Source organism: Hyaena hyaena, unplaced genomic scaffold (assembly GCF_003009895.1).
Source record: "Hyaena hyaena isolate Hyena2069 unplaced genomic scaffold, ASM300989v1 scaffold_182, whole genome shotgun sequence".
Lineage (NCBI taxonomy): Eukaryota > Metazoa > Chordata > Mammalia > Carnivora > Hyaenidae > Hyaena > Hyaena hyaena.
Genome location: NW_024080814.1, coordinates 1,049,483 through 1,070,771, shown reverse-complemented (window position 1 = coordinate 1,070,771; position 21,289 = coordinate 1,049,483). Strand labels below are relative to the sequence as shown.

Here is a 21,289-nt window from a genome sequence, read left to right as displayed (position 1 = left end):
ACGCACATCTACAGAAGCTTTTATCGACATTGCTGCGAGGTAGCGCCACAGTGTTTCAACAGGGCCGTCCTGGGGTGTGGGGTTTGTTTGTTTTTTCCCTCTGTTCTTTCTCTTTCCTCCTTCCTCCCTCCCTTCCTTCTTCCTTCCATCCATTCTTTGTTTCTAGTATTTGTTTGGCACTTACTATGTGTTCATCTGATAGTTCATTTCCATTTTTCTTATTTGGATCATGTGGCTGAGTGGGGGAGAACTATTACAATTCTGGGGTTATCTCAATTTGACCAACTCTGGTTCTAATTATAACTGCACCTAATTTTTAAAAATCTGAAACTTCTCAGTTTTATAAGATTTTCTCACCCCACCTCATCCCCTCCTTTTTTTTTTTTTGTAAGGACTGTTTTGCTAGTGTGATAGTGAATGAGTAAGATAGGAGGAAATTACATCACTCTCTAGTTGTAACATAGTGACTATCCCAGTATAGAAAAAATGTCATTAATTCAAGTTGACAGAGAGAGATGAAGTTTACTTTTTAATTGAATAAGAGTAGAGCATTTTGTTTTCTATCTCCCTCATTTTTATTAGCAGGAAGAACTTGGAAATAGTTGTGATTTCTTGGCAGTGGAAGGGCAGTTCTGGAAAGTTTAGAGTCTCATTCTTCCCTGGAGTTGACCGAGTGACTCACCATCTTTGGGGTTTCCTCTTCGTCAAAAGCATTTCTTAAGTGCCTCTCTAAAAGCAACTAAAGACTGTGTCTGCCCTTTGGAAGCTAAGAATTTGACTCATGATGCAAATTAGCTGGATAATTTGCAAAGTACCCCGAGATTGAATTTTCTCTATTATACACGTAACCATATTTCAGGTGAACGATTGAATTTAAATGACAAAACCCGGTCTAAGCAACTGAGCATAATGACATTTTCTTTAAATTAAACTCTATTTTGAATTAAAGAGTTTTATTATAAACTGTGTGTTTTTGGTTTTTCTAAGTATATAGAAAGCTTGTATAATTCAGGTTTATTGATTTCCTGATTTAATGTAGACTCGGACTTTTTTATTAAAAAAAACCTTTGTATTAAAGCAAGTTATGTTTTTCTTTTATGCTTTTCTTATGAACATAGCTTTAAATATTTAAATTTATTGGAGCATAGTGCTATCTGAAAACAAGGAATTTCTTATAAGTCAACCTTTTCTGAGTGGAATATATAGCCGATTTAATAAGCTATTCGTAGAATGGAAACTAACATGTGGGATACTCAAAACTTTCTTTGGTTGCTAAGGCTTAAGATAGAGAGTCATTTATTTCTATAATAGAATCCTATTTCTGTTTTTAAAACATCTATATATCTTTGCGTACATCTGTGAATTTAAAACAATATTTTTAAGTTCATTTATTTTTGGTATTTTGTTGTAGACAACCTTGAGACAATCTAGCAGTATCTACTGGTTAGAAGAACTGGTGATTCTTCTTTGGATGACCAATACATTAATGAATTGAGATTTGAATCAGCAGAGAGACCTCCTAGCACCTAAACTTGTTCTCTTTGAGTTGTTACGTTTCAGAACATTCAGAACAACTGTTCTATAACCATGACTATTTCCTCTTGTCTTTATTTCATATTTATTTTCTCTTTAGAAGTGCACTTATTTCCAAAAAGTTTTAATGAAACAAACACTTAGAAGAAATGTAAATACAAAATACTTGGGACTACTAGATATATTTTAGATTTTTATGAAAAAAAATCTGAGGGCATATTGCTACTTTAAGAAGAAATGGAGTAATAAAAATAGATCTTCGTTATTTTTTAAAAGCAGTATAAATTATTCAGCATTTGTCTAGAAAAATAACCATCGGGCTCTCAAGTTCTGTGTTTAGTTACTGAGTTTCAAAAAAAAAAATGTTTTGGTGGCATCAGGCCTTTTTCATTGAAGGTAAGAAAAGAATAAAAACTATGTTTATAAGATTTCTGTTGCTGAGGTGTTTTGGTTTTATTTTCAAGTTTTGAGACAGGTGTTATCCAAAACTCAAGAAAGACTATTTTGTAAATATATGCAGCTTTTCCACTTAAATATCACATCAAGAACAGTTGAAGTTTCAACTGTGTTATGTTTAAGCAATCAAGGTAGTTGTACAGGTTTGTATCCAACTACCTCACTAAGTCAAAATCAGTTGGGAAGCAGAATTGAAATTGAAAATGCCTCAAAATAGCATGGAAACTAGTGATGTAAGTAGCCTAGGTACCCAGGTACCATGATACCCTGTCCTGTGGGTGGTCATGATACTCTTTCCGCCAAGCTCAAAGGGAGCCAGTCAGAATCCCAATTGTGCTCCTAACTGTTCCTGACTTACATCATTCAATAATGCCATTGTTAACAGAGTGAACGCACCAAATGTGAAAATGTGGATGTTGGAGCAAACTTGGAGACTAAGCGCATCTTCTTTCAAGAGCATCCTCTGATAAAAAGAACTCAAATTTGTATACAAAGTACTTTCACTAACATTATTTATTTTGGTTTTTACTATTACTCTGAAATAAACATAATTATCATTTTATAGGTGATGAACATGAGGCTGAGCATGACTTACCCAAACACAGGTAATAAATTGCTCTTGAACCCAAGTCCAGTGCTCCTTTATTCCCCCAAATCATACAGCGTGCTTCATTGACAAATTCCCTCATGTGCTTCTAGATCTCAGAAAAATACATGGGGAGCCAGTGACAGAAATGTCACTTTGGGTACATTAGACTGCAAGTACCAGAAGATGCAAGTCAAGATGGCTTCAAAAACAAGGAAAATTACTATCTCCTATACATGAAGACACAAGATAGGGAGCTTCCAGGGTAGTCCATTTCGCATCTGATAAACAGTATTAAGAACACAGGTTCTTTCCATTTTTCTGCTTTGTTCGTAGTGTTAGCTTTGTCCTTGGTCTTGATTTAAAGAAAGGCTAAATGGCTCTAAGCAATCAAATTTTTCTACAACATGTGAGTCCCTAGAAACTACTTTCTACAACATGTAAGCACCTGGGTGGCTCAGTTGTTTGAGCATCTGACTCTTGATTTCAGCTCCTGTCATGATCTCATGGTTGGTGGGATCAAAACCCATGCAGGGTGTCACCCTAGCAGCGCAGAGCCTGCCTGGGATTCTCTCTCTGTCTCTCCCCAGCTCACATGTGCTCGCTCTCTCTCAAGATAAATAGATAAACTTTAAAAAAAAAAAACTACTTGTTGTACCTCTTTTTTAAAATCAAGGACAATCTTTTCTAGAAGCATTTTAAGCAATGTAACCCCCATATTTTATTGGCCATGATTATGTCATCCATCCATTGCCGACCACTGACTGAAAACTAATCAGGATTCATATCCCTCGTACTAGGGTGAGACTTACCTAAAGCCCACGGCCACCTGATACCAGAACCAACTGAACTTCTTTTACCAAACTCCACGATCACCAAAAGGGAGCCATACATTTTTATAGCAATGGTTCTTACTTTAAGCCACTGGACCTGGATTTTCTTGCTGGTTCCCCCATTGCTGCATATGAACTGACGGCTGATCCATTAACATCTTTCCTGGCCCATCAAAAAGGAGTTCTAAGTACTGACCACAACTCAGCTACTGCAACCTCAGGTTTCTTGTCCTTTGGAGAAGCAGGCATAGGGGTGGGTCTCTGGACCTCACACAAACAGAAGAGATGTATGGCCCAGTGATCAGGGTTTGGCCTCTTTAGTGCTTTTGCCATCCCTCCCCGCTCCTAATCATCTCTTCATTGGTCCATTCCCCCCCCCCCCCCCGCTGTTATATCAGTAATCGCGATGCTCCTGTATGTACTTCCCAGGATCCAACCAAGAGGGGGGTGGCCTACTTATTTTTGGTTCAAATGCCTTGTCTAACTTGAGTAGAGGGGCTTTGACTAATAGAACTCAAAACATTCCTCAGGCGAGGTGCTAAGGTCTGCAGTGTTATCTCTCAATTGCTTTACTGTTCATATTAAAATGTTCCTTATCAAACCCTTGGACATAGGATCACTTCTCCTCCAAAGAGAGGAACCCATAACAGGAAAGGGAAACTGTCCTTTCCTTTCTTGTCCTCTTGGGTAAGATAATCATGAACAGAACTTGAAGATCACTCCTATCCAATTCCATATGTTATGAGAAGGACTGACAAGGGCCAGGGATACCACACTTGTCTTCAGAGTGTCCAAAACCTGCAATCATAAAACTTAGTTCAGCTTTTGACACTTCCAACACACACACACAAACATAATCTCTAAGGGAAAAATAACACTAAGAAGTAACTCCACGTATAAAGAGCTGTCTGCACAACCATGCTTGCCCCTTTTTGTATTTTTCTCAGGATTTTAGTTTATTGCCACTTCCCACTTCTGGCTAATAGAAATACAAATACAACTTACCCTCGCCACAGCCCAGGCTTAGGAAAATAGAGTTTTGACAAGTTGAAGCAATATTTCCTGAAGTAGAGTACTTAAAACATCTCAAAATCAAGTAGGGTACTTATCTGAAACAAGGATCTAGAACGACTAAATCAGCATCTCTAGGGGTGGGTCTGAAATTGTGCACATTATCATGAACATCCAACTTTGGGAAGCACTAAGCTAAGGCCTGGGAAGAGGATGCTTGTTAAATGAAATAATGCCCACCTAACCAACTGCTGTGAGAACATCTAATGTTGGATGCACAGTGGGTAAAGCACAAGTCAGTGCCTGGCCTCCAGTAGCGCTCTATAGATATTTGTGAACAAATGCATCAACTGCATGTTGTGGGCAGCCCTACTTTCCATCTAAGGCTGATCTCAAAATGTTCTCATTTTTAAGAAGAACATAAGTCAACTCCAAAGGCATTGAAAAGAAATGTAGCCTTCACCAAAGTTGCTATTTTCCAGGGCAAGAATGTAAGAGGTTTTGCATTACACAGTGAAGTTCCCTTAATACCCTTTTATCTTTCGCAAATTTCTACTCCCTGTGCCAGCTGCCACCAGCTCCTTTTCTCTCTCTCATGAATATGCCCTCCAGCACTTACCTTCTCTGCTGCCTTTCCCCTTCATAAGCCAAGCTCCAGCTGATCTTCCCCACACCAGACGTCCACTGTGGGCCCATCTACTCCTCTAAACACATTGGGCCTCCCTGGTTTTACCAGCTGCACTCCCATTCATCAACCCGCTTAGCAAAACCAAGAGTCTTTCCCAGTATTGACCCTCCATAGAATGCTGGGGGGGTGGGGGAGGGAGGGTGACGAGGAAGAAAGATAGCAGTTTTTTGTTTTTGTTTTTAATTTTGAGAGAGAGAGATAGAAAGCAAGGAGGGGAGGGGCAGAGAGAGGGAGAGAGAGAGGATGCCAAGCAGGCCTCACGCTGTCAGCGCAGAGCCCGAATGCAGGGCTCGAACTTACCAACTGGGAGATCATGACCTGAGCAGACTGAGCAGACGTTTAACTAACTAAGCCACCCAGGCACCCTGCAAGGGTAGTTTTAAATAGTAATAATGTAATTATTTTCTCCAGTCACTTAGGACCTCATTAAAGGGTAGTTATTTTCATATTTATGCATCATTGGAAATAGCTTCAGTGTAACTATACTCTGAAACAGGTGGATTTTTCTTCCTTCCTTCCTTTCCTTTCCTTTCTTTTCTTTTCCTGTCCTTTTCTTTTTTGTTTCATTTCCTTTTCTTTTCCTTTCTTTTCTTTCTATTCCTTTTGTCCTGAACCAACTAAAATATCCAAATGGTCTTAAGGAACTCTCAAACTAAATCACTTCATTACAAAAAATATAAATTACATTGTTACAATCCATCAGGAGTTTGATAAGTATAGAAATTTAGTTTTGAGGCAGTGGTTACTAATTCCAGTACTGTTCTTGTCTGAGTACTTGGTAGTGAAGCAAAATTAACCAACAAACTAAGGTCACCCTAGAATTAGCAATGATTCCAGAAGAGCAATGCTGTTCCTGGGCTTTGGGTGAGAAAATGTCATTGTCCGTAAGGAGCTATATATTTCATGTGTTCTGCAAGTTATGTTTCAAATCATTTCTCCTACATTTTGCCCAAGGAAAAAGGATTAGAAAACCACTGCTTGGAAATGCGAGACTACCATCTTATTCGTTTCTTAAGGTACAGATTTTTTACCTTCGTCTTATTCTATGAGAGATAACTACTCTTAAAAAAAAAAAAAAAGTCCTAGAAAGGAAAGCTCCAGAGCATAAAGAAAGTAGCAAGTAGTATTTAAACTTGAGCATTAAGGGGAATGAACTTTAAGCTTGAATAGTGATTTGCTGCCACAGAATCCCGTGGTTCTCCTTGAGCATTACCTCCTGCGGTCACATTTAGGCTCTGGGGGCCTTTTCTTTGGCTTTCAGGCTTTGGGTGGAAGTGAATCATCATTTCTAAGAAATGAGGACTGCAGTGATTCACCCTCAAGCTTACTGGATACCATGGTATGAACTCTTAAGATCTGACTTTTAACAATCTGGCTTCTCCCATTTACTGAGTGAGCCTGGCCCAAACGCTCATCTCTGAGCCTCCGCTTGTCTACTGACAAGACAGCGTTACCAGCTGTCCGACCACCTCGCCAAGGTTGTTGTGAGGCTCACATGCGATGACAAAGAGAAAAATGTTTTGTCCTCAATATATACAGTCTGTACTGTACACTCTCACCAGGGCCCTAACAATTCTGCTTCCCCATTAAGGTGACATTTAACCCATGCCTGGGTCTTAGGATGCCTCCCCACTTGGTAAACCATCTCCGGGCAGCGTATATATATCCGGAAAGCCAGGGTTTGAACATATGCATGGAAACCTGGGCCAGATTTAAAACTAATTGCCAGGCTCTCTGCACACTTTTTCTTTTGAGCGGCCAGTGGAAGCTGGTGGATTTCAGGTAGAGCTCCAAGTCAAAGCTGGGATTGAGACGTTTCAAGAGTGGCTTTGATTGGGGAAGTGCCTTGTGTTATTACTGAAGGCAGCGCAGTTCGTAAGCCTCGGCTTTCACCTCCAACAGCGTAAAATCCCAGGCCCCCTTAAGAGGGCAGCAGTTTCCTCTGGTCCCGCCTACTTTTGCTCTGGACACTGTTTCACCCCCTTGCCCTGTTTTGGCTTCAAGCAGCCCTCAGGACACAAATGCAGCTAGTTAAGACGCTATAATGAAGCGTGCAGGTAGGAAAAGAAATGGGTTTAGGCTGGTTGATACAAAGCTTTAGTGTTTTCTCTGCTGTTCCTTTCCTCCACCCCCCACCTCTACTAGGCAAACTGTCACCCAGGCACGGGTCTAGGAATCCGCGGGTGCGGAGAGAAGCAGCAGCATCTTCTCTGCTGTCAAATGATCCCCAGAGGATCCTGCTTCTGGACTTACCCAACCGTTGCAGGGGCCAAAACAGCTTCCGCCGTGACCCTCTCTCTGGCCTCGCACCCAGTCTCTGCAGCGAAGCCCTTCCCTAGCCCTTCTGTGTGCCGGGGAAGTTTGTCTTCCTGCTGCGCCCCCCCCTCCCCAACCCCGCCCCGGACTCCCTAGAGCCCCCACCTTGCAATGATCTCCTTTCATCCTTTATCTTTTCCCCCAAGAGAAACCACTCCGACCCTGAGAACACTCAGACTACGAATCTTTTTTTTTTAGTGTTTTATTTATTTCTAGGAGAGAGACAGCGTGAGCAGGGGAGGGTCAGAGAGAGAGGGAGTCACAGACTGAAACAGGCTCCAGGCTCTGAGCTGGCAGTCAGCACAGAGCCCGACGCGGGGCTCGAACCCACGAACCGCGAGATCATGACCTAAGCGAAAGCCGGACGCTTAACCGACTAAGCCACCCAGGCGCCCCCACTCAGACTACGAATCTTAAAGGGATCGTGGAAATGTGTTTTAAAAAGCCGGGTTCCAGAAAGGCTCCAGGTGCAGCCTCGCTGGCCTTTCGGTTCCCGGCCTCCGGCCGCCGAGGGCGGGGGCGGTGCCGCCGTGACTCCGCCCCGCGCCGGGTCCCGCTCCCGGGCGGGGAGCCCCGCGCCGCGCCGCGCCGCGCAGACCCGCCGGCAGGCAGGCGGGGCCGGGCCGCGCGCTCCGCGGTCTCCGCCGCGCGCCCCGGCGGCACCGCCTCCCCAGGGCCCGCGGGCCCCGGGCTCTCCATGCCGCCAGCTCCCGGCTAAGGAGGCGGCCGGTCGGCTCCTGCGATGGCGGCGGAAGGGGAGGCTGCGACGAGAGGTGAGGCTTCGGGCGCGGGGCCCGCGTGCAGGAGCGGCGCGGACGCAGGGGGGCGTCCCACGGCGCGCGGGGGGCGAGCGGCCGGCTGGCGCCGCCACGTGCCGGGCGCCGCGGGCGGAGCGCTCTTCTCGCCCCGGCGTCACCTCCGACTGTGTCCGGGACCAAGGTCGGCCCCTGGGGACACAGGTGCTGCGCGGGGTCCCGCGCCTCCTCGCGGGGAGACGGGGGTGCGGAGCGTCCGGGGTTGCCAGCAGCCTCCCATCTTGGCCCCGGCTGCACCTTTTGGCGAAGGTGACCTGGAGACGGACCCTCCGCCGACCGCTGCGATCCCGCTTCGTCGTCTGCGGGGACTGCTGCGGGGACTTCTTAGATTTCGTCCTTCGTAGTTGTCATCAGCCATCGAAGGACCTCGGGTCCTGCTAGCCTGTATCCTCTGTGCTGGAAATACCCGCTTTCCCCAAAGCCGTTTCGAACACTGCCCCGCCGTGGGGCGGGCAGGGGTGCGGGGAGGCGGGCCCTCCGCACCTCTCCCTCCGCCAGCGAGACGGGGCCCTTTAACCGGTACTGCTTTAGGAAAGCCTTCATTTGGATTAGTTTGTTTTGTTTTATATCTGAGTTGAGTTTTTGTGAACTGAGTTGAGCGCGTTGCCGTGTCCTTTCCCTCCCTCTAGTAATACACCGGCAACATTCTGCGCTCTCCTCCGGGAGGCCGCTCGCAATTCGGGGACGATGATAAAGTATCTGCTCGGTCAAAAGGGAGGCAGGGAAAGCGCAGAAATGACTAAAGGAAGACTGGCAGAGAGGATTTCAGGGACGCTATTGATTAAGTCCGCCCTTTCCCTTTGGAATATGGTAATGAGTTGTGATTTTTCTCTGGGGTACAGCAATGAGAAGAGGAGCTTTTGAAAACCTTATATAGTTCATGGGAATCCGGATCACGGGGAGATATCCAATATTCTGTCACGGGAATATGTGAGGTCTTTCTGGATGACATAAAGATGTGGGTAAGCACTGTTTTGCAAAGAGAAGGCAGTAGGTATGGTGTTGAGTTCAGACATGTCACTGGGGTTAAGTTATTTATCCTTAGCTTTAGTTTCTTCACCTGTAAAATGGGGATAATTATAGTATCTGTTTTATAGGGTTGTTAGGACTAAATGAGATATAAGTGCATTTAAGTACATATTAAGTGCTTAGCCCAGTGCTTGAGAAATAGTAAGTGCTCCACAAACATTGGCTTAATACAGTTATTGATTTACAGCTCCCATTCGCTTTGTGAAATTAACGAATCTTGTCTGGTTAATTAAAATATTATCCCACCAAGTTAAAATTGGCCAAGTTGAAAGAATAGTTGGGCTCTACTGAAAAAGGAGAAACCTAAAAATGCACCCACTCAAAGAGTGGCCTTCATCACAAAAGCCTTCTGGACTTAAGATTTCAGGCAAATAGCTTATGGCTCTTTAGCTGAACACCAGACATGCAGTTGGGAATGATTAAAATTAATCCTTCGTAGGTAAGAGTAGCAAAGTTTCAATGGAGACTGGGAGGGCCAGCATTTATTGAAGTCCTGTCACATACCAAGCACTGCCTAAGGGATGTCTTCCTTAGCTCATAGCAGCCCTGTGTCGTCGGTGGCATGATAGCCATTTTGCAGATGAGATGAGAACGGTGAGGCTGGCCCACACTTGCACAGCCAGAGAAACGACAAAACTGCAGTCAAATCTCTGGCTACTGGCCACGGTGCTTTCCTTTCTTTCCTGTGTCAGTGGGTGGCGCTAATGAGCGATGTGCGCCGTTGCAGACCCCCCTCTTTCGATAAAATGGGTGAAACACCTATTGTTACAAGTTCCCCTCTCCCCGGTGGGGGGAAAAAAAAAACAAAAGAAGTCTCTATATCAGAATCCAGGACCATGATTTTCCTTACACAGAATCCCTGAAGATTTCTTTTCCCTAGGCAGTTTGACGCTAAGGTCGTGGTGGTAAAATATAAATCTAAACGTGGTGGGGAGAAAACCCCCCATGGTTGATTACCCTGCTGAAAATAACCTTGGGCTGCTTTTGAGGATGGCTGCCAAAAATTAGCTGGTGCCCAATTTAATTGCCTAAGTTCTTGACAGGCTTATGGTAAACACCAAGGCTAAGCAAGGTGCCAGGTGGCTGGGTGTCCTCCTGGCAAATGAGTCCAGAATTCTTGGAGTCAAGGCCAAGGCGATCATGCAGGAGCAGCACATTTTCAAGACTGACTGCCTGAGATGGTTTGGGGTCTAGGCTCCTGTGGGGCAGCTTCCTCCCCTTCCCTTTCCTTACCATGCCATGTTTGCACCCGTGATGTTATCAGGCAACTGTTTCTGAAGTGTGGTTCTGCAATTATAATGGCTTAGATTCATTTTCGTGACTCAGAAAGAAGAAAAATCATGTCCCAATCAACTTTGCATAAGCTGCCACTCCTGGCCTGGACCCTCAGGCAAAGCTTGAGCCTGAGATGCATTACCCAAGATAAACCAGGATGGACTAAAACTGCTTTGCACATGTTTGGGCCAAGGTTGTGGGGAGGTGAGACGCAAGAGGAAAGGAGAGAATGGTGGTGGTGGGGGGGGAGATAGGGGTGGAATAAAGAGGGGAGAGAGTAGAGGAGCAAGAGGGAAGGAAGGCAGAAAGTGAGGGAAAGAGATGGGGCGAGGGGCAAGGCTAAGAGCTAGGGAGGGGAGAAGAGTGAGTGGGGAAGGGGAATGAGGCGGGGTAGAGGTGAGAGCAGGGAGGGGGGTAGGGACTGTCAGCCCATCAGAGTTTGACTCCAGGGAAAAATACAAAGAAATCTAATGTTTAAAATATATAGGGGAATCCACAGTAGTAGTATAGTAAGCAGTGATTTCACTTTACTTTTTTCCTTGCTTGGTTCTAAAAGGCATGGTCTCTTTCTGTGCTGTGAACATGGCTTACAGCCTCCTTTCAAAATCTCTCCCTTTACATCAAGTTGAGGAAATGATAAATGAGGTGATACCATCTCATTCTAGTAGCCCTGACTTCAGTTGTCCCATTTAGTTGAGGACCTCCAGCTTTCCGCTGCGACAGCTGAGTTCCGCAGGTGCCTGCGATCTGGGTCGTGAGTCAGCGTCAGTACCGTCATCAGTAGCAGGACTCTGTGAGCAGGTGCCTGCGGGAGACCAGCGTACCCGAGACACCTGCCTGCTCTGTGAGCCCGTGGTTTCCGGTCCTGGTTTCCGCAGGCCTGCTCCCTGGAGTCTGTTCCCCGACCTCCAACTCCCAGCCTGACTCTGCCTCCCCCTGCCTCCCCCAGTGCCTCCCCTCTTCCCGTCAGCAGGAGGCTGTGAAAACTTAGCAGAACCCACCATTTAAACTCTTATTGGAGCTGGGACTACAGCTGGAAGATATTCTCTGCAGCTGCTTGTAATATTTCTGGATATTTACTGATCATTTATCAAGCAGTTAGCTGTGCTTATACACATTTCTTCTTATGCCCCCATTTTCTTCTCTTGTGTGAAGTCATATTTACTTGTCCTTCATGAATACTCTTTAAATTATATCACGTTAGGCTATAATATCTCACCTACCCCCAATTAAAAAAATTTTTGTAATGTTTATTTTGGGAGGAGGGGCAGAGAGTGAGGGAGATGCAGAGTCCAAAGCGGGCTCTAGGCTCTGAGCTGTCAGCACAGAGCCTGACGTGGGGATTGAACTCACGAACCATGAGATCATGACTTGAGCTGAGGTTGGAGGCTGAACTGATTGAGCCACCAGGCACCCCTCAGCCATCCCCAATTTTTAAACTTAAACTATTTAAAAATTTCCTAGAATACTTAAATCAGCCCAGTTATATCATTAAAATTCTCATTTGAAAATACTTAAATATTAGTGAGCATGATAGGAAATTTGTCATTTATCCAAATAAATTATTGGTATCTCATTTCTCTAGTCTTTAATCTTATGGTTTAAATCTCTAAGTAATATCTTTATTACAGAGAGAGAAAAACAGAAGCTGGAGGAAAATGAAATATGGAGAGAACCATTCTTCCACTTAACATGGTTTGCATTACAGGATATCTATTATTGAAGGTTGAGATTGTTGGCAGAAAACGGTAATTGCCAATACATTAAAAGATTAAAAGTGTTTTACTTCTAATATTTTACGTATTTTTTTAAGTAGATAAGGAATATGCTTTGCCATCTATTCCAAACATGACCCAGGCCAAGTAGAGAGCCATCCACTGACTTTTTCTTCCAAAGTATCTCCATTTTGTCTCCCTTACATGTCCTATAGTTACACGAGGGCGTCTACCTTTCCCCATGTGTTTTAAACTTTGCTACCTCCAGGTGTTGCCCAGGCTGTTTTTCTGCTCCTGGAATGCCCCTGCCCTTCTCCAGAGTGGTATGTAGAACTCTTCTAGTGGCTTGAAGGCCGAGCTCAGGTGTCACTATGTTATTACTTGCCTGTGGAGGAGGAGAGTTGTTATATAGGGAAATGAGCATGAACTTGGGAACCAGGCCATTGGGAATGTGATCACCAGTTTCCTTATTTACTAGCTATGTGACCTTAGCCAAATTATTTAACTGCTCTGAGCCCCAATTTCCTTCTCTGTCAGATGAGGGATAAAAATGCTTAACTTGGAAGCTTCTGTGGGAATTAAATGAGATGATTACAAACTGTTGAGTGAAATCTGACATTTAACTAATGATTTTTCCTCTTCATGAACCCTTCCCAGAACCTCTCCTACCCCCTATAGAAATGCATCTCCCCTTCAGTTTTCCCACGATAGTCTTTTTGTGGGTCTATTATAACGTTTGGGCCTGCCTGCCCCCAAGTTATTTAGGTAGGTCTTTTAGCTCCAGCCCTGGTTGCCCATTCATTCCTAGGAGAGCAGGGTTGATTCTTACTCATCTTTATAATCTCCAACTCCTTGTACCTGTTAAATGCCTAGTAAAGGTTTGTTGATTTTAAATGAATAATAATTGGTCTAGTGTGTAGACAGGGCTGGTTCATTAATAAACTCTCCATTAAATACATACTACTATACTAAACAAACAGAGATGGAGAAATGGATAAAGCAAGAAAAATGATTTAAGAGCTTATAAATAAGTGAAAGGTGGTCAAAGTATGTGTAACAAGATAGAACCTAGTAAAATCTATAGTTTAACTGCTAAGAGTGAGCCTCCCTACCCAAAGGAGAAATCACATCTAGTTCGGTGGGGAGGAACTCACAGACTTGAAGAGAAGGTGCCAACTTTAGTATCAATGGGTAGATAATTCTTGGGGAGGTAGCCAAGAAGAGGGTCTTTCAGGATAGAGACATGGATATGGAAAGTCCTCAGTGATTAGTTCTATGAAAAATGCTGTTGATATTTTGATAGGGATTGCATTGGATCGTAGATTGCCTTGGGTCATATAAACATTTTAATAACGTTGATTCTTCCAATCCATGAGCATGGTATATCTCTCCATTTATTTGTGTCATCTTTAGTTTCTTTCATCAATGTCTTGTAAGTTTTCAAAGTATAGGTCTTACACATTCTTGGTTAAATTTATTTCTAGGTATTTTATTCTTTTTGATGCAATGGTAAATGCGATTATTCTCCTAATTTCTCTTTCTGCCAGTTTGTTATTAGTGTATAAAAATGCACCAGATGCCTGTATAGTTAGTTTTGTATCCTGCAATTTATTCTAGTAAGTTTTTGGGTTTTAGAGTTTTCTATATGTAGAATTCTGTCCTCTGCAAATAATGATAGTTTATTTCTTCCTTACCAATTTAGATGCTTTTTAATGCCTTTTCTTTGATTGCTGTAGCTAGGAATTCCAATGCTGTGTTGAATAAAAGTGATGAGAATGGACATCCTTGTGTTGTTCCTGATCTTAGAGGAAAATCTTTTAGTTTTCCATCATTGACTACGATGTTAACTGTGGGTTTGCCTTATGAGGCCTTTATTATGTTGAGGTACGTTCCCTCCATAAAACCTTTTTTTTTTTTTTAATGTTTATTTTGAGAGAGAGAGAGCGAGGTAGAGAGCTGTAGGGAAGGGGCAGAAAGAGCAGCCCAATCAGGCTCTGTGCTGATAGCCTGGGTGTGGGTCCAATCTCATAAACCTAGAGACCATGACCTGAATAGAAATTATAACCACTCTTTTGAGGGTATTTTCTCATGAATTGTAATGGATTTTGTTAATTGTTTTATTCTGCATCTATTGGGTTGGTCATATGGTTTTTATTCTTAATTTTGTTATTGTGGTATATCACATTGTTTGGTTTGTAGACATTAAACCACATTTGCACCCCTGGAATAAATCCTACTTGGTCATGGAGAATGATCTTTTTAATGCTCACTGAAACTTGGTTTGCTAGTACTTTGTTGAGAATTTTTGGATCTATGCTCTTTAGAGATATTAGTCTACGAGTTTCTTTCTTTCTTTTTTTCTTTTTTTTTTTTTTTATAGTGTCTCTTCTTGGTTTTGGTATCACAGGACTGCTGGCCTTATAGAATAAATTTGGAAGCATTTTTTCCTCTTTAATTTTTTACAATAGGTTGAGACACATAGGTATTAAGTCTCTTTTAAATATTTGGTAGAATTCATCTGCAAAGCAGTTGGGTATTGGGCTTTTGTTTCTTGGGGTTGTTTTTTGTATTTTGTTTTGTTTTGTTTGAATACTGATTCCATTTCATTACTAGTAATTGGTCTGTTCAGATTTTCTCTTTCTTCCTGATTCAGTTTTACAAGATTGTGTTTCCAGGAATTTATTCATTTCTTTTAGGTTGTCCAATTCGTGGGCATATAGTTTTTCATAGTAGTCTTATAATCCTTTGTATTTCTGTGGTATCAGTTGTTAACTTCCCTTTTTCTTTTCTGATTTTTATTTGAGTTCTCTTTTTTTCCTTGAGTCTGGGTAAAGAGTTATCAGTGTTCAAAGAACTAACTCTTGGTTTCATTGATCATTTTTATTTGTTTTGTTTTTAGCCCCGATTTCATATTTTCTGCTCCGCTCTTTATTGTTTCCTTCCTTCTACTACTTTGGGCTTTGTTCTTTTTTTCTGGTTCTTTGGGTGTAAGGTTACATTGTTTGACGTTGTTTTTTGTTTCTTGAGGTGGGCCTGTGTTGCTCTGAACTCCCCTCTCAGGTCTGCTCTTGCTGTGTCGCAAAGATTTTGAATCTTTGTTTCCATTTTCCTTCACGTCCATGTATTTTTTAATTTCCTCTTTAATTTCTTCATTGACCCATTGGTTATTCAGTAACATGTTTAGCTCACATTTTTTTTTCTTGAAATTGATTTCTAGTTTCATACCATTGTAGTCAGAAGAGGTGCCTGATATGATTTCAGTTTTCTTTAATTTGTTAAGACCTGTTTTGTGGCCTAACATGTGATCTCTCCTGGAGAATATTCCTTGTGCACTTGGGTGGGGGGGGGAGTATATTCTGCTGTTTTTGAATAGGATGTTTGTATACATCTGTTAAGTCCATCTGATCTAGTGTGATTGATGTTCAAAGCCGCTGTTTCCTTATTGATTTTTTATCTGAGTGACTTGTCCATTGAAGTACGTGGACTGGTAACATCCCCTATTATTATGTATTCTTGTCTGCTTTTCCTTTTATGTCTGCTAATATTTGCTTCATATATTTAGGTGCTCCTATGGTAGGTATGTAGAGATTTACAATTCTGTCATCTTGTTGGATCGATTCCTTTATCATTACACTTCATTTTCAGGTTTTATGTGACTTAAATCTGAAGTGGAAGTGGGTCTCTTGCAGGCAGGATATAGATGAGTCCTTTTTTTTTTTTTTTTTTTTTGCTATTCATTCACCCTGTGTCTTTTGATTGGAGCACTTATTCCATTTACATTGAAAGTAATTATTGATAGGGTACTTGTTTGTTAATTGTTTCGTGGTTGTTTTTGTGGCTCTTCTCTATTCCTTTCTTCTTTTCACGCTCTCTTCACTTGTGATTTGATGACTTCAGTGTTATGCTTGGGGTTTTTTTCCATTAATTTTTTGTGTGCCTGTCATAGGATTGTGGTTTGTGGTTGCTATGAGGTTTCTGCATGACATCCTGTGTATATCGCAGTCTATAATAAATTGGTCACTTAAGTTTGAACACATTCTAAAAACACTACATTTTTTAAATTTAAAAATGCTTAATGTTTGTTTTTGAAAGACAAGAGAGTGAGTGTGAGCAGGGGAGGGGCAGAGAGAGAAGGCAACAGAGGATCCAAAGTGGGTTCTGTGCTGTCAGCTTAGAGTCTGTGCAGGCTTAAACTCACGAACTATGAGACTATGACCTGAGCTGAAGTCAGACGCTTAACCAGCTGATCCACCCAGGAGCCCCTACTTAATTTTTTTTTTTTTTTTTAAGTACACTCTATGCCACATGTGGGGCTTGAACTCATGACCTTGCCAAGATCAGGAATTGCATGCTCTCCTGTCTGAGCAAGCCAGGCATCCCAAAACACTGAATTTTAACCCCACCTCCATGTCCTATACATATGATGTCCTATTTTACATCTTTTCATCTTGTTTATCCCCTAATTTTCATAGATATGATTAATTTTATTACTATTTTAAAAATTTGAGTATTGTTGACACACAATGTTGCATGAGTGTCAGATGTACAACTTAGTGACTTGACAAGTTTATACATTATCCTGTGTTCACGATAAGTATAGTTACCATCCATCCCATTACATTACTGTTATAATATCACTGACTTACGCTCTGCTTTACTCCTGTGACTTACTCATTCCATATCTGGAAGCCTGTATCCCCCTCTCTCCTTCACCCATTTTGCCCAAACCCTTCTGGCAGCCATTGGTTTGTTCTCTTTATTATAGTTCTTATTCTGATTTTTATTTATTTTTTTATTAGATTTTATTTATGAGTGGGGTCATGTGGTATTTGTCTTTCTCAGTATGGCTTCTTTCCCCTAACATTATGCACTCTAAGTCATCCATGTTGTCTCCAATGGCATGATCTGTTCCTTGTTTGGGGCTGTGTAGTATTCCATTGTAATCTATACTACATTTTCCTTACCCATTTGTCTATCGATGCACATTTAGGTTGCTTGAATGTCTTTGCAATACACATGGAGGTACATATATCTTTTCGAGTTGGTGTTTTCATTTCCCTGGATAAATACCCAGTACTGGAATTATTGGATTATATTGTATTGCTATTTTTAATTTTTCAGGAACCTCTATACTGTTTTCCACAGTGCATGGCACCACTTTGCTTTCCCACTAACAGTGCATGAGGGCTCTTTTTTGTCTATATCTTTGCCAGCACTTGTTATTTATTGTGTTTTTGATTTTAGCCATTCTGACAGGTATGTGGTGATATCTCTTTGTGGTTTTGATTTGCATTTTCCTGTTGGTTAGTGATGTTGAGCATCTTGTCATGTGTCTGTTGACCATCCATAGGTCTTCTTTAGAAAAATATCTATTCAGGCCCTTTGCCCATTTTAAAATTGGATTATTTATTTATTTAGTTTTGGTGTTCAGTTATAGAATTTCCTCATATGTTTTAGGTATTAACTCATCACTGGACATATCATTTGCAAAGATCTCACATTCAGTAGATTGTCTTTTAGTTTTGTTGTTTTCTTTTCTATTCAGAAGCTTTTTAGTTTGATGTACTCCCAGTAGTTTATTTTTGCTTTTGTTTCTTTTGCCTTAGGAGACACATGTAGCAAGATACTGCTATGGCTAATGTCAGAGAAATTACTGCCTGTGTTCTCTTCCAGGATTTGTATGCTTTCAGGTCTTATATTTAAGTCTTTAATCCATTTTGAGTTAATTTTTGTGTATGGTGTTAGTAGATGGTCTACTTTCATTCTTTTAGATGTAGCTGTCTAGTTTTCCCAGCACCATTTATTGAAAAGACTCTTTTTCCCCCAGTGTGTATTCGTGCCTCCTTTTTCATAGATTGACCAGATAAATGTCAGTTTTCTTCCATGGTTTCTGTTCTGTTCTACTGATCTATGTGTCTGTTTTTGTGCCAGTACCATACGGTTTTGATCATCACAGTTTTGTAATATATCTTGAAACTGTAATATGTCTAGCTTCATAATTCTTTATCAGAATTGCTTTGGCTATTTTGGGTCTTCTGTTCCAGATAAATGTTAGTATTATTTGTTCTAGCTTTTTGAAAAATGCTGTTTGTATTTTGATAGAGATTGTATTGAATCTATAGATTTCTTTAGGTAACATGAACATTTTGACAGTATTCATTCTTCCAATCCATAAGCATGAAATATCTTTTCATTTGTGTCATTTTCAATTTATTTCATCAGTATTTCATAGTTTTCAGAGTACAGGTCTTCACTTCCTTGGTTAAGTTAATTCCTATATATATATATATATGGTACAACTGTAAACGGTGCAGTTTTTAAAGTCCTCTTTCCGCAATTGTTGTTACTGTATAGAAATGCTACTGATTTCTGGGTGTTAAGTTTGTATCCTGCAACCTTACTGAATTTGTTGATTACTTCCTATAGGTTTTTAGTGGAATCTTTAGGATTTTCTATATGTAGTATCATGCTGTCTGCAAATAGTGACAGTCTGCCTTCTTCCTTTCCAGTATAGATGCCTCTTACTTCTTTTTCTTGTCCGATTGCTGTGGCTAGGACCTTTGGGACCATGTTGAATAAACATGGTGAGGGTGGACATCCTTGTCTTGTTCCTGACCTTAGAGGGGAAGCTCTCAGTGTGTCACCATTGAGTATGATGTTCGCTGAGGGTTTATCAGATATGGCCTTTTTTATGTTGAGCTGTGTTCCCTCTAAACCCATTTTGTTGAGAGTTTTTATCATGAATGGGCATTGAATATTGTCAGATTCTTTTTCTGCATCTATTTAGGCGACAATGATGTTTATCCTTTGTTGATGTGGTATATGATGTTGATGGATTTGTGAATAGCAAACCATTCTTGCACCCTGAGAATAAATCCTACCTGCTCATGGTGAATGGTTTTTTTTTTATATATTGTTGAATGCAATTTGCTAATATTTTGTACAGAATTTTTGCATCTATGCTCCTCAGAGATATTGGCCTGTAGTTTTGTTTTTTGTGATGACTTTGTCTGATTTGGGTATCAGGGTAATTCTGGCCTTGTAGAATGCATTTGGAAGCTTTTCTCCTATTTTTTGGAATGGTTTGAGGAGAATACGTATTAACTCTTCTTTAAATGTTCAGTAGAATTGACCTGTGAAGCCATCTGGTCCTGGGCTTTTTGGTAGTTTTTGGCTACCGATTCAGTTGCATTACTTGTAATAGGTATGTTTAAGTTTTCTATTTCTTCCTGGTTCAGTTTTGGAAGATTGTATGTTTCTAGGAATTTATTTCTTGTAGGTTGTCCAGTTTGTTGGCATATACTTTTACATTTTATTTTCTTAGAATCTTTTTATTTCTATGGTGTCAATTATTACTTCTCCTCTCTTATTTCTGATTTTATCTGAGTCCTCTTCCTTTTTTCTTTTGATGAATCCAGCTAAGGTTTTGTCTCTTTTGTTTATCTTTTCAAAGAAGCAGATCTTGGTTTCAATGATCTTCCTTCCTTCCTTCCTTTCTCTTTTCTTCCTTCCTTCCTTTCTTCCTTTTTTCTTTATTTCCTTCCTTCCTTCCTTCCTTCCTTTTTTCTTTCTTGTCTCTACCTCATTTATTTCTGCTCTGATCTTTGCTTCCTTCTATTCACCTTGTGCTTTGTTTGTTCTTTTTCCTAGTCCCTCTAGGTTTAAGGTTAGATTGTTTGAGTTTTTTCTTGTCTCTTGTTTTATTCTTTTGCAGCTGTCCAGATTTCCCAACACCATTTGTTGAAGAGACTTTTCCCCAGTGCATATTCTTTGCTTCTTTGTCAAAGATTAACTGACCGTATAATCATGGGTTTATTTCTGGGGTCTGTATTCTGTTCCACTGATCTATGTGTCTGTTTTTGTGCCAGCACCATACTGTTTTGATTACTACAGCTTTACAGTATAACTTGAAGTCTGGAGCTACTTACTCTTTTAAACTTTTATCACGTTTTACAGAAAGAACAGTGAGAAAAATATAAAACAAAAATGAGAAGAGAAAAAAGAAAAAGTGAAAGAAAATAAGAGGAAGAAAAAAACCAAGAAAAACCTGACCAAAAGAGAAATTTTAAAAAGAAAAAATAAAATAAAAATTAAAGAACATGAAATAAAAGCAAACAAAAGAAACACAAAACTGTGGCCTGTCTTCGTGTCCCAGCACCACAGGGCAGCTGGTGTGAGCTTGTGAATCTTGGGCTCTCTGGTGTTTCAAGCTCCCTGAGCCAAGCACTGCTCAGTGTGTGCTTTGAAGGTGGAAAGTGCTGGGGTTTCTTGGCACTTTTAAATTATGGTTTTTTCTTGTGCCCCAGTGTGACTGGTGCTGGTGTGCGCTTGAGGACTGTGGGCTTGCTGAGGTCACAAGACTCCTGTGATGACCGGATCCACCAGTCATGGCCTCTGGATCTGCCCCTTTTGGCATCCAGACCCTGCCCTGGTCTGTGCTTTTCAGGTGGAGGGGAGAAAATGTTCCCATAGTTCTTCTGCCCTTTTAAAGCAGGGCTTTTCTGTCATCATCAAGACAGTATGGTATTGGCACAAAAATAGACACATAGACCAATGGAATCGAATTTAAAACTCAGAGCTGGACCCAAAGGTATACAGCCAACTAATCTTTGACAAAGCAGGAAAGAATATCCAATGGAAAAAAGACAGCCTTTTTAACAGATGGTGTTGGGAGAACTGGACAGCAACATGCAGAAGAATGAAACTAGATCATTTTCTCACACCATGCACAAAAATCAACTCAAAATGGATAAAGGACCTGAACGTGAGACAGGAAACTATCAACACCCTAGAGGAGAAAGCAGGAAACAACCTCCTTGACCTCCACCGCAGCAACTTCTTACTTGACACATCCCCAAAAGCAAGGGAATCGAGAGCAAAAATAAACTGTTGGGACCTCATCAAGATTAAAAGCTTCTGCACAGCCAAGGAAACAACCCAGAAAATTAATAGGCAACCAACGGAATGGGAAAAGATAGTTGCAAATGACATATCAGATAAAGGGTTAATATCCAGAATCTATAAGGAACTCA

At 41.3% G+C, this 21,289-nt stretch overlaps 1 protein-coding gene across 3 annotated transcripts in view; it reads left to right on the top strand.

Moving 5' to 3' along the window:
* The first annotated feature begins 8,108 nt into the window (after nucleotides 1-8,108).
* ARNTL2 (aryl hydrocarbon receptor nuclear translocator like 2) overlaps nucleotides 8,109-21,289 on the top strand; it is a 114,107-nt gene continuing 100,926 nt past the window's right edge. For all 3 annotated transcript variants that reach the window (XM_039240818.1, XM_039240821.1, XM_039240816.1), the window contains exon 1: nucleotides 8,109-8,196. In XM_039240818.1, coding sequence (XP_039096749.1) covers nucleotides 8,166-8,196 — 31 coding nt within the window. In that variant the 5' untranslated portion in view covers nucleotides 8,109-8,165. The remainder of the gene's footprint in view (nucleotides 8,197-21,289) is intronic.